The sequence below is a fragment of the Schistocerca serialis genome, chromosome 5 (genome assembly GCF_023864345.2).
Source record: "Schistocerca serialis cubense isolate TAMUIC-IGC-003099 chromosome 5, iqSchSeri2.2, whole genome shotgun sequence".
Taxonomy (NCBI): domain Eukaryota; kingdom Metazoa; phylum Arthropoda; class Insecta; order Orthoptera; family Acrididae; genus Schistocerca; species Schistocerca serialis.
The window spans coordinates 680,683,234-680,700,718 of record NC_064642.1 but is presented as its reverse complement, the minus strand read 5'-3'; the positions used below and the strand labels follow the sequence as shown (position 1 = coordinate 680,700,718).

The following is a 17,485-nucleotide window of genomic DNA, read 5'->3' as shown; positions in this document are numbered from 1 at the left end:
ACTGTTTACTCAGTGGGCGGAGGATAGGGAAGAAACTGTCAACAACGTTTGGTTTTCAGACGAGGCGCATTTTCATTTAGACGTGGTTAACAAACAAAATGTACGCTTTTGGGCCACTTAAAACCCACAAGTGCTTCATGAAAGACATCAGTATACTCCGTGGGCAGCAATTACCAATCACGGACTTATTGTAACCTTTCTCTTGTAAGAAACTGTGAACAGCGAGCGTTATTTGTGCATGCTTCGCAATAGCTTCATTCCACAGCTTATTGCTACTGCCTTGCCCTTCAACAGGCAGTGGTTCATGCAAGATGGAGCAAGGCCACATACTGCAATGACTGCCGGCCGCTGGTGGCCGAGCGGTTCTGGCGCTACAGTCTGGAACCGCGCGACCGCTACGGTCGCAGGTTCGAATCCTGCCTCGGGCATGGATGTGTGTGTTGTCCTTAGGTTAGTTAGGTTTAAGTAGGTCTAAGTTCTAGGGGACTTATGACCTCAGCAGTTGAGTCCCATAGTGCTCAGAGCCATTTGAACCATTTGAACTGCAATGACTGTGTTGGAGTTTTTACACGACCATTTCGACATGCGGATCATTTCACTCAGGTTTCCAGGTCGCTTCAATGACGGATAAAATTGGCCCCCCAATAGTCCAGACCTCAATCTATGTGACTTTTTTCTTTGGGGGGGTACCTAAAGGAAAAAATTTTCCCGAAACGTCCACGTGATTTAATGGAGCTCAGAGGACTTATTCTTCAAGCTTGCAGTGAAATTACGGAAGGTATGTGCCGTAGGGTAATCACTAACTTCAGTGTTCGTTTGAAAGAAGTTAGCAAACGAAATGGTGGACATATTGAGCATGTGCTGAGTTAGAACAAATCTTCCTGGACGGCTCTTCATTGTAGTATATGTTCCTTTCAGATTTTATTGGCAATAAAGTTTATATTAAGAAACAAAATGGTAACACGTTTCGTGCGCCACCCTGTATATGTGGAGGGTTGTTTAGCACTCTGGTGATAGTCGTTGTACGGACACCACTTCAGCGATTTGGGCGTCAATAACGATCAAGTGACAACAAATACACAGTCGCTGAACGAAGAAAGTCTCTGACTTGGCCGAGAATCGAACCCGGTCCTTAGCGATTTAGAAAGAACAACGCTAAGCATTAGACAACTAGCTGCGGATCTTGTCAGGAAGCCGTACACGAAGACCCCTCACTGATCTACAAAGCGGCCCATCCTAATCATCAGCGACGGCTGACCGTAAGATTGCAGTTCCTGGCATAGAACATTTGGACTGGGAAGCAGTTGAGACACAGTGCAGAATGAGAATGTGTTGCGGCGTGTGTGATGACAGACTCGTGCGACCTGTCCCAAAACTAAGTTGGCGGGCAGCGGGCAGGGGGCAGCGGACAGGAAACGCAGTGCCGGCAGCGGTGAGCCGTGATCCGCGGCCACGCGTGACCTGCGTGGCTGTTTGTTGTTTATAAAAGGTGGCCGCCTAATTGCGGCGGCCAGGCCTTTGATCAGGCGGGCGCGCGCTGGCGGCTGGCCGCGTGCTCGTGAAGAATGCGCATTACGCGCACCCCGCACACCCCCACACCCTGCCCGCCACTCGCACCCCGCTCACATGGTGACGCAAAAAGAACGCCGCGCCCGCACCGTGCAAATACTCCGCGGCAGCAACCAATGTCCTCCAGGTACTATCCGCGGTGCTCTCACTTATTTATGGTGCATTCATGCAAAGTGAAATGACGAATGAAACTTTGTACCAAGATCGGGACACAAACCCGGGACCCCATCGCCCTAGGCAGATGCGCTAACCACTGGGCCACAGTGGCTTTCCACACCTGCACCACTGACTACCCTACCACGCGTCCGTCCTCAATCCAAATTCCCGTTTACGCCTCAGGCTACTTGGAATCCTCCTAAGCCACGGGGGATTAGCCGAGCGGTCTAAGGCGCTGCAGTCATGGACTGTGTGGTTGGTCCCGGCAGAGGTTCGAGTCCTCCTTCGGGCATGGATGTGTATGTTTGCCTTTAGGCTACTTTAGGTTAAGTAGTGTGTAAGCTTAGGGACTGATGACCTTAGCAGTTAAGTCCCATAAGATTTCACATACATTTGAACATTTTTATCCTCCTAAACTCGAACAACAGTCCACACACACACATACAGACAGACACACACACACACACACACACACACACACACACACACACACACTCACACACACACACACACACATTATAAATATATATATCACAAGTGTTTGAGACATGAAAAAGTCTCTGGAATCATGTAGTTTCAAAAAAACTAAAAAAAAAAAAATAGCTCTGAGCACTATGGGAATTAACTTCTGAGGTCATCAGTCCCCTAAAACTTAGAACCACTTAAATCTCACTAAGGACATCACACACAACCATGCCCGAGGCAGGATTCGAACCTGCGACCGTAGCGGTTGCGCGGTTCCAGACTGTAGCACCTAGAACCGCTCGGCCACTATTGTCGGCATGTAGTTTCACCTCATTTATTTCCATAAGTTAGGGAAACATTGTAGAAAACTGGGGTAGAGTGATAGTGAGGCAAGTAACAACTTACCGAGCGTTGTATCAGATTTGTGACTGGAGGCAGGACTTTTTGTAGAACGTACTGAATTTGTTATCCTTTATGGGACGGAATCCGCAGGTACAGGTTGGATAGCATAAAACTACCGATGAAAATATTTGATGATCCTTAACACTTTACATCCACCGAAAAAATGCTTCTGATGCGTAAGTAGGGTTCAAATGGCTCTGAGCACTATGGGACTCAACTGCTGAGGTCATTAGTCCCCTAGAACTTAGAACTAGTTAAACCTAACTAACCTAAGGACATCACAAACATCCATGCCCGAGGCAGGATTCGAACCTGCGACCGTAGCGGTCTTGCGGTTCCAGACTGCAGCGCCTTTAACCGCACGGCCACTTCGGCCGGCCGTAAGTAGGGTCCGGAACCAGAAAATGTCTCAAAGATGGGTCGCACTAATGTCGTATATGCGCTCTCCTTTGCAGATGAACCACACTTCCCTAAAATTGTAACAATATACCGAAGTCGACTATTCGCTTTCCCTACTACAGTCCTTACACACTCACTCCGTTTCATATTGTTTTGAAACCTTACGCCTAGGTTATTAATCAACTGACTACGTTAAGCAGCAGACTACCAATACAGTTGTAAGACGTATGTGTTGCCGGCGATGGGCGAGGCATGGCAGAATCTCTGACCAGAGAGTAGTATGTATTTAGTTGTTGCTTGTCGCGAGTCGGCGTCAGTCGGCTTTAGTCTTCAGTCTGCGCTAGTCTTGAGTAGTCTGCGTGAGTCGGAGGTAGTCGGCGCGTGTCGGCTGTCTGGTCTGCTCGGGACTCTGGTCAGGACTCTGGAAGATGAGTATTGTTGTAGAAGGTAAAGAAGCAGCCTTGCGCATATCTAGTAATGTATATTAATTGTCGTTTGATTTCTTTCAAGAAATGCCCCAATAATAATTTATATAATATAAAGTAACTTTTTTAAAGAAAAGCATTCATTTCAATTTAAAGAATATTTCCAATGCATGATCATTCCTTCCAAGAATAAAAAAAAATATACGCCAGCATTGCACGAAGCTGTGCCGAAAATTTTTATGTAAGAGCAGATATATTTGCAGTTCGTATTGAGGTAAGATTTTTTGCTGTTTTTTATTCAGAATACAGGGCCGAAGGGCAGCGTTGCTGTCCTCATAAAATTTACCAGGTTACTAATTTTTTTTTATTATTGTGGTGTTTAGGAATTTTTCTGTTTCGAACTTAACATTAAATGAGAAAATAATTTTGTGGGAACATTAAATGTGAATGCATTTCTGCACACAGATTATAAATGGGAGCCAATTTTGTTCAGAGGTTACATTCAAATTAATTTTGTTCAAAGGTTACAATACTTTAAAAATTCATTTAATTATTATTTTTGTGGGAGTTTACATAGGTTCATTTAAATTAATTATTATTATTCTGTGGGGAGTTTACGCTTGGTCCATTTTCATTATTATATTTTTGTGTGGAGGTTACACTTGGTTCTTGGTTCATGGTTCTTGGTTTGTAATTTAAATATTTCTGTGGGGGTTTACACTTGGCTCCATAATAATTATTATAATTTCAATTTTTAATTTTGTGTGGGGAGGTTACACAGTATTCGAATATTTGGGTTTGTGTTTCCTACTCATTTGCATTCACTTACATTTGTGCTGCATTTGGAGATAGCTACTATTCATTACACCAACTCCTTCAATCACTCAACTATGACGTCTACCGACATACCACAGCATCTTCAGCAAAGAGCCGCAGAGTGCTGTTTACCATGTCCGCTAGGTCATGTTTGTGTACAGAAAATAACAGCGGTTGTATCACACTTCCCTGGGGTACTTCTGACGGTACCCTTGTGTCGATGATCGCTCACCGTCGAGGACAACATACTGGGTTCTGTTACTTAAGAAGTATTGGAGCCGATTACATGCCTGAGAACCTATTCGGCATTAATCGACAACCGAGAGAACACAAAAAAAAGAGCCACCAGTGTGTTCTTCGTAAGAACTGTACTTCTGACTTAACACATCCCCTTGCAGTTTTACGCCACTTGACAACATGTAAAGTGTCAGACTACCATTTGTTAACTGTAGAAATGTATTTATGTTCTGCAGGAGCTACTGACAGGTGTTATATGACTTACAAATCAGTTTCTCTCCGTTTTACAAGGTCGTGGCAGTGAAGCTGCGTCAGGTGGGTGAATAAGATCCGTTAAGTGAAGAGCTCCAGCGCCGTCAGCTTAAGGAAGACGTCTTAAGTGCAGGTGGAAAGCCTCTCAACAACAAGCTGGCTAGCACTCAGAGAGGTGAAAAACTTTAACAGCTCTCTTGTTTAATTCGGATCGTGACAGAACAAGGATTTCTGTAGCAGTCAGGCTTTCCCGAGGAACAGACGTAGAAACCTAAGGATTATTAAAAGAAAACAACAGAAGCAGTTTACAAGACAGGTATATAGATCGGACGCGAGAGCACAAAGATAGCTACAAAATACTACGGCAGCAACTAGACATCTGTACCGCAACAACGAAGAAAGCCAAACGGTTGGTGGAGGGTTAACTGAGATTGAGCATAAGTTCGTATGAATATGACGAGGATGGGACAGGAACTCTCCTGAAATGACACAGAGAAATGGCTGACAGTCTAATTCCTCGCCGCAACCACGTAATATTTCTGTATTAATTTTTTATGTTAAATGTTCTCAGTGATCTCGCGCCATCAAATTGGGGAAAAATTGTAAATTCTGTCAATTTGTTATATATGCTTCAAATTCCTGGAACTAAAACTTTAAAGAGGCCGCAGAACTTAGAACGCCAGTTAAGTGATTGGAACGCAACGTTGTTTCTCAGACAAGGCCATAAAATTTTGTTGCATCAAAGCTGGCCGATATCAGACTTAGAAGCCGTTCTAATGACCTATGCATGCCATCTCACGCCGGCCGGAGTGGCCGTGCGGTTCTAGGCGCTACAGTCTGGAGCCGAGCGACCGCTACGGTCGCAGGCTCGAATCCTGCCTCGGGCATTGATGTGTGTCATGTCCTTAGGTTCGTTAGGTTTAATTAGTTCCAAGTTCTAGGCGACTGATGACCTCAGAAGTTAAGTCGCGTAGTGCTCAGAGCTATTTGCTACGGTCGCAGGTTCGAATCCTGCCTGGGGTATGCAAGTGTGTGATGTCCTTAGGTTAGTTAGGTTAAAGTCGTTCTAAGTCTAGGGGACCGATGACCTCAGAAGTTAAGTCCCACAGTGCTTAGAGCCATTTGAACCATTTTTGTCATCTCAGTATCCAGTTTCGATATAATCAAATTAGAAGTTTTGATAAAGAAAGCTTGAACCATTGCCGGTAAATGATATTATACTTCAAAAAATAAGTCGCGACTGGGAACCTAACGTACTGAAACTAGTGATATGTTTATGACTTTAGTAGAATTACGAGCTACGCACTCATATAGAAAGGTGTGTCGTGCAACACATACATGGCAGTGTATCATTGTTGGCAGTATCCGAATCTTTGCATACTTGGTCATCATTTGAGCTTTCACGTCTATGGATTCAAGTTACCTCTGTGACAGTTATGTTTCTGGCGAAAGCAATTAAAAGAATTCTTGAAATCTGAAACTTGTACCCCAGCAGAACGCAATAAATGCACAGAAAGACATTTATACGTGGCATAAGTTATGAATTTCGAAACTGCCAATCCCAACCATAGTTCAAGTTCAACGTGTAGCTCTTTGATGGCTGAGTAGGTCAGTTCACAGGTAAGGCAAGATTCCACGTCCCACAGTATTAGTCCCAGTAGTCGCTGTGGTGTGTGAATAAAATTTCCGTTTTCAGATAGCTTTCCGTTTCCCACACGTTCTTGTGTGACTATTAATTTCGTGGGCTCTATACACTTGGGACGATTGGTTTGAATGAGTTCTTTAGCAACGTGTGCAAGACTCTTTATCCTCGCGTAACTGCTGCAATTGCATCCATTTTGATTTGCTCAATCAAACAATGGACTCTACCAATAATATGGACCTCCCGCAGTTCCCTTCGTTACCGGGCTGGTGATTGCTTTTTGACTTAGGCTGTGTACCAACAACCGATTCCCTCTTTTACCCATGTTGTACCATAAATCCATTGCTCCATTCTCTACTTCATTAGCTATCCCTTTTACCCACCTGATCGACAGTGTTCTTCTGTAGTGCCACACTTCAAAAATTTGCAAATATTTGTCGAAGCGCACATACGTGACTTACAATGTTCAAAAATGTTCAAATGTGTGTGAAATCTTATGGGACTTAACTGCTAAGGTCATCAGTCCGTAAGCTTACACACTATGTGACCTAAATTATCCGAAGGACAAACACACACACCCATGCCAGAGGGAGGACTCGAACCTCCGCCGGGATAAGCCACACAGTCCATGACTTACAATGTCATCTACTCATTGATCAGCCGATCTTCCATTACGTCATTAACTCCGTCTTTCCCTCTCCACAAGAAAGGCGCATAATGACACAATGTTCGCTGGATAGGTAACAACAGAAAAGATTCCAAGACAACTGCGATGGATTTAGCCGAAGACGGCCAAAATGTACAAGTATTTATCGGACAAGGTGAAATGACTGATGGTGATACTCCTAAGGGAAGTCAGTATGATTATATATTCCGAATTGGTAAGTAGTTCCTTTTCGTGTACAACAACAAAGGTCTCTCATATTGTAGTGAACTCACGGGGTGTGAAATTTCTGACTTCCTTCTGTGACTTTAAACATCTAAAAAATAAAATAAAATAAAATGGTTCAAATGGCTCTGAGCGCTATGGGACTTAATATCTGAGGTCATCAGTCCCGTAGAACTTAGAACTACTTAAACTTAACCAATCTAAGGACATCACACACATACATGCCCGAGGCAGGATTCGAACCTGCGACCGTAGCAGTCGCGCGGTTCTGGACTGAAGCGCCTAGAACCGCTCGGCCACCGCGGCCGGCAAACATCTATCACGCAGCACTTTTCTATACGTATGGGCGACGAGTTATTAATAATCTGGACATTGGGTTACAATATTGGTTATAGGGAAACTTACATCCTTCATATTGATTTTCTGACAACTTCGTCTCAATACATATCTCCATTACTTTGTACCAGGAACTTCTCCCACTGCTGTTGCTCCGAGTAGCCGTCAGTTCCCTCTCGATGCCTAGCGAACCCCCCCCCCCCCCTTTCCAGGCCTGCCACGAAAGAAATTTACTTTTCCTGACCTAGATCACACACGGTCCTCCACGAACGACTTAGAAACGCCGACTCTCACTCCTACATGCACAAGAGACACGATTGTTCATAATTTACAAATAGCTGCACAGTGTTCTACATCTGTTTCAAACGAAAATGTAAAAGGCCCCTAGCCGGGCACTCCTCCCGAGTTCTCATTTCATTCGGAGGGCGTGCAAAAGGGCGCGGAGAGATAAGCGAGAGAGCGCCAGTAATGATGCCGGCAAAGTATTTTCGTCGACGTCGTCGCGCATCGCACTCGCGGGGCCGTAAAGCGGGCAGACAAAAGTGACTGGAATGGTGGAAATGGGAGAAGAAAGGCGTCGCCGGGGCGGTCCCAATTGTGCCGCAGGAGGGCGGCGCAAATATTGGTCCGGCGTAGCGGCGTCTACACAGACAGAGGGACACAGGGCGTCCGCTGTTTACTGTCGCCGGCTTTTGTCTCGGCCAGTGGACGCGGCGCCGGCCATATCCGCGTGGCGGCGCTGCCGTCGCCTCCTAATGACCAGGCCTGCCACGACGTGGGCGCAGAGCACAACTTCAGTGGACATTTCCTCGGTAATCGAGTCATCTCCCTGCCCTACTACTAACGTCTATTGGTTCGCCCTCCACGCTGACTCCTGTCGTCACTTTGGAGGACTTCTGTGAAGGATAGAATGGGAAAGGGGGGGGGGCGGGGGCGGCAGGGGAGTAGTAAGGGTAGAAGTGGGAGATAGTGTACCGTGTCTTAACGCCTACGATGTTAGCAATCAACACCACTTCAGTACTGAAAAGACGGCTAACATACAGGGGACAGCAATGCTCTAACCATCGACGATGAAGTGACCCATGCACTGCTAGAGGCCATGAACCATACAGACCTATTGTCTTCTACAAGGCATGTGATCGATTATAGGCCTGAGCGTATTCTCGCACCGAGGAGTATATAGGGCCGAATTTGGGCCAGAACAGACCAGTTTGTTCTGAGTGAGGTTTTCTGGGGCAAGTGCCGTTTCTGCAAGGATTCCATCAATCAAGATACTCTCTTGAGACCCGCCTCTATGACATTACTGCCATACACATGTGACCTCATGATCCCTAGAAGCTGTCAGCCATGGGTTTAGTGTTTGTGGTCTCCATGTCAAAAAAGACAGAGAAGCTGTCACCATGGACGACTTGTGGACTTGTAAATTTATTCCTCTTTAAGTTTCAGATGGCTACCCGCTGGACAGGTTTGCTCCCAATGGAACTTTGACTTTCACAAAGTGTGTGTTTATTGAATTTGGACTCACTGATAATTTAATCAGCTTTCAGCCACCAGAAGTGTTAGTTTTCTCTCTCAAGAAGTGACTTATTTTATCTTTTGTTTCAGACTATGTCCTAGTAGATATGCTATTAATTTTTGATAAAGAAACTTGTTAAATGTTTTATGTCGTTGTTGGCAGGCGTATCAGAAAAGGCTAGTGTTAATTCTTGCACACAAACCCTGCGAAATCCAAGTAATAAAATAATTTATATTACAGATTTCTAGTGGCTGTACGGAATTAATAGATAATTTTTTATCAGGAATCTATGCCTGGAAATGTATGATTTGGATGTAAAATTAGTTTGAAGAATGGAGACAATGAGACCTGACCTGTGTACTTGAGCTGCTCCACATGGCAAAAATGTAAAGAAATGCTGTTGCTGGTCAGTTATCGTTTGATGCACTTTAGGTCATAGAATGCTGTGTACCAAATGTAGCTCACATATCGAAACTGGTTTTAAGGCTGGAAGGAGTGCAATAAATTCATTCCAGTTTTGATACACATGGTGTTTATGGAAATGTATGTTCCAAGGCGTGGTCGTTGATAGATGGCGACCATGTGGGCAAAAAAATGGTTCAAATGGCTCTGAACACTATGGGACTTAACTTCTGATGTCATCAGTCCCCCCATGTGGGCATATTTTCCTAATAGGTGTTTGTTCAAAAGTTCTTCTTTTGCGTCCTAGTGTCTCTGAAATGTGAAGGAGGACGTATGCAGTGTGCACAACACAAGCTAGGCAATGAGTAATGGAGAGAATGTATATTACTGTGAGCAAACACCAGTTTAATCTACTTACAGATAGTCAATATGGCTACCAGCAACTTCGATACATTTTGTGCATCGCCTGATGATGTCTTTCCGAGCCCTTGATCTCCTCGCTCACTAGACCAGACGCAAATGGATTTTCATTTCTGGGGGTACATGAAAATCCTGGTTTACAAGGCACCACTGGAGTCACCGCAAGACAAATACAAGTAGTTGGAGTCATCCGTGAGATGACAAGAATTCTTCCAAGGGTTCGACAAGTCATCATCAGTGGTACATAAAATGTTTTGGGGTTGAAGGCGGTTGCATTCAATACCTTTTATAAGAGAATTAAACTGTTGTTTACCGACAGTAATGCACGTTGTCTGCTTTACTCCTTGCCAAACTTGTGTGTCCCTAACTGCCGTTGTTCAAGTGGTTCAAACGGCCCTGAGCACTATTGGACTTTACTTCTAAGGTCATCAGTCCCCTAGAACTTAGAATTACTTAAACCTAACTAACCTAAGGACATCACAAACATCCATGCCCGAGGCAGGAGTCGAACCTGCGACCGTAGCGGTCGCGCGGTCCCAGACTGTAGCGCCTAGAACCGCTCGGCCACCCCGGCCAGCAAACTGCCGTTGTCCTCCTCGAAACTTCACTAGCAAGCAAATGAAACGTTTTCGAAAATACGTTTACTAACAAAATATGCTCACATGGTATTCTTCTACCAACCATCAAATACGTAACATATCCTTTGATACACTGTGTATTTGGTGGTTGTCCACGGCAAAGCTGGCAGAGATGCACCACAGATGAAGCTATTGCCACCTGCTATGTCTTGTTGCTCGTTATATCGCTCCTCTGTGAACACGAGTCCATCAAAAATAAGCGTTACATCGTGTGACCTTTACTGCAACGTATGGTCTCAGTGAGAACTGCACTTAATGGGAACAGTGAAACACCCTGTATAAAAGAACATAACTCCTCATGTGGTAATTGCTCGTCTCTTTTTATGTGCATACAATTTATAAACAAATTTGACACAGGACAGTGTTTTCTTAAAAGGAACGATAAGCAATGAAGCAATTCACAGTGATATGTCATTTGATGGTGTAACAGCTGAAATCGTGATCGACCCTTAATAATAGTCCAGATGTAACGTGTCGACCTTCCTAAGGTATTGCAGACCTGAGGACGCAAGTAATCAGAATAATGACGAAAGAGTGATGTCGTGAATGATAGGTGACAAATGCAGTAAGTCGACAGAGGAGACAGAATAAGATTGTGCCTGCAGAATGGACACCCCTGTCGTGGCGTTAGCCCTTGTCTATACCGCGGGTGTCCTGTGGGTAGGTAGCGGGGCAGACTAATGAAGTGAATAATAAGAAGAGAAATGCAGTTAGTCGATTGACGTAGGGGTTAAGCAGTTACGACCCTTAGTACCCACTGATGGAGCACGCGGCAGACAGAACAGAGGGGTATCTGCAGAATGGACACCCCTGTTCCGGCGCTGGCCTGTGTCCGATACCGGTGGTGTCCAGGGGGCAGGTAGCGGGGAAGAGCATCGGGAGCAGCTTGTGCGCCCAGATGCCCGGCGGGGTCTCTGCTTGACGCAATAAATAACGCCTGGAACGTGTACTGTATTTGTTGGTAAAGTGAAAAGCGGCGGCGGCGGCGACGGCGGCGGCGGCGGCGGGGGCGCTGGCTGCCATAACTCGCGGCGCCGCGCCGTTGGGTGACGCTGGCAAGCGTGGCTCGTTACCCCGCCCCCGGCTCTCCGCCCCCAGGGTCCCACCCCCGCCGTGGAAGCGCGCCAGGGCGCCGCGCTATTGGAAATCTGTAGGCACGGCCGGCTCCGCCAGTCGCGGTGCCAATTTATAGGTTTTCCATACAGTGTGTGCGGCCCTGCACCAGGTCGGCGCTAATTTATCAGCTCGTCGCTATCTTCCGGCCGTGCCCGGCGTCGCTCGCGCTGCCCCAGAGAGAGAGGAGCGCTTGTCGACATACCGACCCCGCAGCGGCCTCACCCAAACCGTTCGCATATTACTCGCGCTACTGTGTGGCCGTCTCTCGCTCCACATTGGGGCTCTGGAGCTCTGCTGCAAACACAGACGGCTGCGGCTCCCGAATGCACACATAGCAGGAAAAACCTTTGGAATTTGATACGCCACGTTACCTGGATTGAAATTGCGCACTGGTATTGTCGATTTATCGAGAAATGTGTTAACACCGAACTTAAATTTAACCATCAGATGGTGCTGAAACTTTACTATAACGTGCTATGGATCGTGTCTTTGGCACTGGTCGAAAATTCGTTATAAAATTTCGTTTTCTGATGTATTAAACATAGCCGCCGTACTACTAACCAAACTAAAAACTGCTCGCTATTTTTATTTTGTTTCATACTTCCAGTTTTCTATTTCCTTAGGATCAAATTGGGGAGGAAATTTCCAAGGTTCGTAGAACGAATCACTACATGAAATTCAACAATAAAATTTAATAACAAACAAAATAAAACTTACAAGAATCATAAGCGTTCGAGAAGCTGTTGAATCATACAGGTTATAGCAAGAAGATGTGGCCTAACTGTCAGGAAACATTCCTCCCACGCAGAGGAAGAAAATATATGAAGATAGTAACTGTTATCAAAAGGAGAGATACCACTGATGACCGTGCAGCTTCTCTAGAATAAATGATAATTAATTGCAACCCTCAGCTGCCGACAGGTGTTGTTGATATACCTCGATGGAGACAGCTGAAAATGTGTGCCCCGACCGGGACTCGAACCGGCATCTCCTGCATACACGGCAGACGCTCTAACCATCTGAGCCACCGAGGACATAGATGAAAAGTGTGACTGCAGGAACTTATCCCTTGCACGCTTACCCTGAGACCCACATTCCCAACTGTCCACAATTTACATATCTATTAGCAACACTATGTATGTAGATTGTGGACAGTTGGGAATGTGAGTCTCACGGGAAGAGTGCAAGGGATAAGTTCCTGCAGTGGCGCTATTCATCTGTGTCCTCGGTAGCTCAGATACATAGATAGAGCGTCTGCCATGTAAGCAGGACATCTCGGGTTCGATTCCCGGTCGGGGTACACATTTTCAGCTGTCCCCATCGAGGTATATCAACAACACCTGTCGGCAGCTCAGGGAAGAAAATATGTTGCATGGAAATACATCTGAAAACTGTTTAATTCCATGTTAGGGCCCAGTTCCTACAACTCTTCAATACATTAGTCGCCTACTTTGAAATGGAGTCGCATCCGTGAACCACCCATTGGCACCAACGTGTGGGTTGAAAAATGGTTCAAATGGCTCTGAGCACTATGGGACTTAACACCTGAGGTCACTATGTATGTAGATTGTGGACAGTTGGGAATGTGAGTCTCACGGGAAGCGTGCAAGGGATAAGTTCCTGCAGTGGCGCTATTCATCTGTGTCCTCGGTAGCTCAGATACATAGATAGAGCGTCTGCCATGTAAGCAGGACATCTCGGGTTCGATTCCCGGTCGGGGTACACATTTTCAGCTGTCCCCATCGAGGTATATCAACAACACCTGTCGGCAGCTCAGGGAAGAAAATATGTTGCATGGAAATACATCTGAAAACTGTTTAATTCCATGTTAGGGCCCAGTTCCTACAACTCTTCAATACATTAGTCGCCTACTTTGAAATGGAGTCGCATCCGTGAACCACCCATTGGCACCAACGTGTGGGTTGAAAAATGGTTCAAATGGCTCTGAGCACTATGGGACTTAACACCTGAGGTCATCAGTCCCCTAGAACTTAGAACTACTTAAACCTAACGAACCTAAGGACATCACACACATCCATGCCCGAGGCAAGATTCGAACCTTGGACCGTAGCGGTCGCGCGGTTCCAGACTGTATCGCCTAGAACCGCTCGGCCACTCCAGCTGGCGTGATGGTTGAAACATTAGTAAGTGAACCATGTACAAAAGTACACCCCTGCAGGGCAAGCAGCTGATAGTGACTATACACGCTGTACGGATACAGCGCGTTCTCATATAGAACTGTCCAGACTATCATGTAGTCAACACTATTTGTTGAAGTTAACTGTCTTACGCTAAAACTAGGACTGCCATCAACTGCACGTAGAACTCACTGCTCCAGCTGAGGTGTCCTCCGCAAATCGCCAATACTAGGCCGAAGCATACCGTGCTCCCTAAGAAGCCAATCAGTTGCGCTGTCGTTCTGGAAATCTCTCTCGATTCAAATCTTGAGCTCCATGGCCATTAACATCTGCTAATCTATACAACAAATGGGCATCTGCTGAATCTGTATTTGAGTACTTCTACCTTCGCAGAACTCTCTATGTTGGGTCTTTATAAAATTGAGAGTGAGACCATTTGTAGAAAACCAATCAACGATACATTTTAGAACACGTTTGCCATTTCTTTTGTTGTCTGTTTGCATGAATTGATTACAATACTAGTGCCATCTTTAAAAAATAAATGTTTCTGCTAGTTGTATATTAGATGGAAGGTGGTTTACTTGTATGAGGAACAATAGTGGTCCTAAGAGCCGCGCGGGATTAGCCGAGCGGTCTGGGGCGCTGCAGTCATGGACTGTGCGGCTGGTCCTAGCGGAGGTTCGAGTCCTCCGTCGGGGATGGGTGTGTATGTTTGTCGTTAGGATAATTTAGGTTAAGTAGTGTGTAAGTTTAGGGACTGATGACCTTAGCAAAGTCCCATAAGATTTCACACACATTTTTTGGACCTAAGACTGAGCCTTGGGGGACACCACATCTGATTTCTCCGCCTTCCGAAGAATCTTCCCTGATTACATTAGCTAGTTTACTAAATACACCATTCTGCAATCTTTTGGCTCGCCGGCCGAAGTGGCCGTGCGGTTAAAGGCGCTGCAGTCTGGAACCGCAAGACCGCTACGGTCGCAGGTTCGAATCCTGCCTCGGGCATGGATGTTTGTGATGTCCTTAGGTTAGTTAGGTTTAACTAGTTCTAAGTTCTAGGGGACTAATGACCTCAGCAGTTGAGTCCCATAGTGCTCAGAGCCATTTTGAGCCAGTCTTTTGGCTCGATACAATTTAAACCATTGGTTGGCTATACCGTCAGTTCCATAAAATCAGAGTTCATCTAGGAGAATATTGTTAGTTCAGTCAAATGCCTTAGGCCACTGATATTTTGTTTTTCAGTACTTGTAGAATGTCCTGAGTGAACTTGTAAATGTCGTTCTCTTATTTACTGATGATTTTATTGTAGCTCAGGTAGTATACTATTCTGGAACACATAATCCTCTCAGAATTGTGGGAAATGTCAGAGATGAAAGAAGTCGGTAATTATTTCTTAGGGAGGGGTTTAACAATGTCATAAAATCCATACGTGCACTCTGTTTTACGGGATGTGCTTCGGCACAGTGGCCGATGTGTGTCGCGATATCGCCTTGTCCTGCGAGATGTTTATCAGCGGCCGGCACTTAGACTCTTCCGCTCCAATCACATTCCGCTTACCGTCGCAACGGCGCAGCGGCATAACGGAACGCTGGAGAGAGCGGCCTTTTCTTTTTTTGCACGCGGAAAGACGGCTGCCAACTGTGCGGCCTTGCGTTAGCGGGATGTGGAGGCGCCGGCAGGCAAGATTGTTGGTCCGTGTCGCCGTAAACAAGGTGGCGATAGCGATGCGTCCGCAATGGTGCGAGCGCCGCCGGTGGCCGGCTGCCAGAGCACCAGATACGCCACTTTACGGGGTCGCCTCCTCGCCCGGGATATGTGAGCCGCCACACACTTAACAGTTCGCGAAATTCTGCTACGGCCGTTTCCACAGCCCGCGTCGCGATGGATGTCGGATGCGCGCGGGAGGCAGACGCTTCGCCCACGAGTCACTGAGCAAACAATTCAGTGTAAATTGGTTCGCGAGAAACTGCAATTGCCACGAGTATTCCAAAAATAAGGGTCTTTTCATCATGTACCAGGTGATCAAAAAGTCAGCATAAATTTGAAAACTGATTAAATCACGGAATGATGTAGATAGAGAGGTACAAATTGATACACATGCTTGGAAGGACATGGGGTTTTATTATAACCGAAAAAAAAGTTCAAAAAATGTCCGGCAGATAGCGCTTCATCTGATCAGAATCGCAATAATTAGCATAACAAAGTAAGACAAAGCAAGACGATGTTCTTTACAGGAAATGCTCAATATGCCCACCATCATTCTTCAACAATAGATGTAGTTGAGGAACAATGTTGTGAACAGCACTGTAAAGCATGTCCGGACTTATGGTGAGGCATTGGCGTCGGATGTTGTCTTTCAGCGTCCCTAAAGATGTCGGTCGATCACGATACACTTGCGACTTCAGGTAACCCCAAAGCCAATAACCGCACTGACTGAGGTCTGCGGACCTGGGAAGCCAAGCATGACGAAAGTGGTGGCTAAGCACACGATCATCACCAATCGACGGGCGCAAGAGATCTTTCACGCGTCTAGCAATATGGGATGGTTCTAATAAAACCCCATGTCATTCCAAGTGTGTGTGTCAATTTTCACCTCTCTATCTACATTATTCCGTGGTTTATTAAAGTTTCAAATTTATACTGGCTTTTTGATCACCCAGTATGTACTGTGAGCTTCAGACGACATAGAAAATAATTTAGGAGATAGCGGTTTGGAATAACTCTGTTAAGCCATGTCATATAACAAGAGTCCAATGTTTTTAGGTTACAGACGTACAGATGGTTGCAGAGGTACAAAAATCGCAATATCAATAAGTAGTTAATGAAGAGTAATGAAATTTCGGGAATATACAGGGTGTTACAAAAAGGTACGGCCAAACTTTCAGGAAACATTCCTCACACACAAATAAAAAAAAAAGTTATGTGGACATGTGTCCGGAAACGCTTACTTTCCATGTTAGAGCTCATTTTATTACTTCTCTTCAAATCACATTAATCAAGGAATGGAAACACACAGCAACAGAACGTACATTGTTGGATGAATCATTCGAAGAAGTGTAGCCGTGGAGGCCAATCAGCTGCTGATAGTGCCTGCACACGCTGTACATGGTACGGAAGCAACTGGTTCTCCCGTTGCACTCTCCATACAGTGACGTGGTCAACGTTACGTTGTAGAACAGCAACTTCTCTGACGCTGACATTAGGGTTATCGTCAACTGCAGGAAGAATTGTCTCGTCCATTGCAGATGTCCTCGTCGTTCTAGGTCTTCCCCAGTCGCGAGTCATTGGCTGGAATGTTCCGTGCTCCCTAAGACGCCGATCATTTGCTTCGAACGTCTTCCTGTCGGGACACCTTCGTTCTGGAAATCTGTCTCGATACAAACGTACCGCGCCACGGCTATTGCCCCGTGCTAATCCATACATCAAATGGGCATCTGCCAACTCCGCATTTGTAAACATTGCACTGACTGCAAAACCACGTTCGTGATGAACACTAACCTGTTGATGCTACGTACTGATGTGCTTGATGCTAGTACTGTAGAACAATGAGTCGCATGTCAACACAAGCACCGAAGTCAACATAACCTTCCTTCAACTGGGCCAACTGGCGGCGAATCGAGGAAGTACAGTACATACTGACGAAACTAAAGTGAGCTCTAACATGGAA

The 17,485-nt window shown here is 45.7% G+C and overlaps 1 protein-coding gene across 1 annotated transcript in view; it reads left to right on the top strand.

The window, feature by feature from the left end:
* LOC126482175 (uncharacterized) overlaps positions 1-17,485 on the top strand; it is a 163,408-nt gene that overhangs the window by 65,294 nt on the left and 80,629 nt on the right. The window contains exons 3-4 of the mRNA XM_050106154.1: positions 8,195-8,400; positions 11,539-11,736. Coding sequence (XP_049962111.1) covers positions 8,195-8,400; positions 11,539-11,736 — 404 coding nt within the window. The remainder of the gene's footprint in view (positions 1-8,194; positions 8,401-11,538; positions 11,737-17,485) is intronic.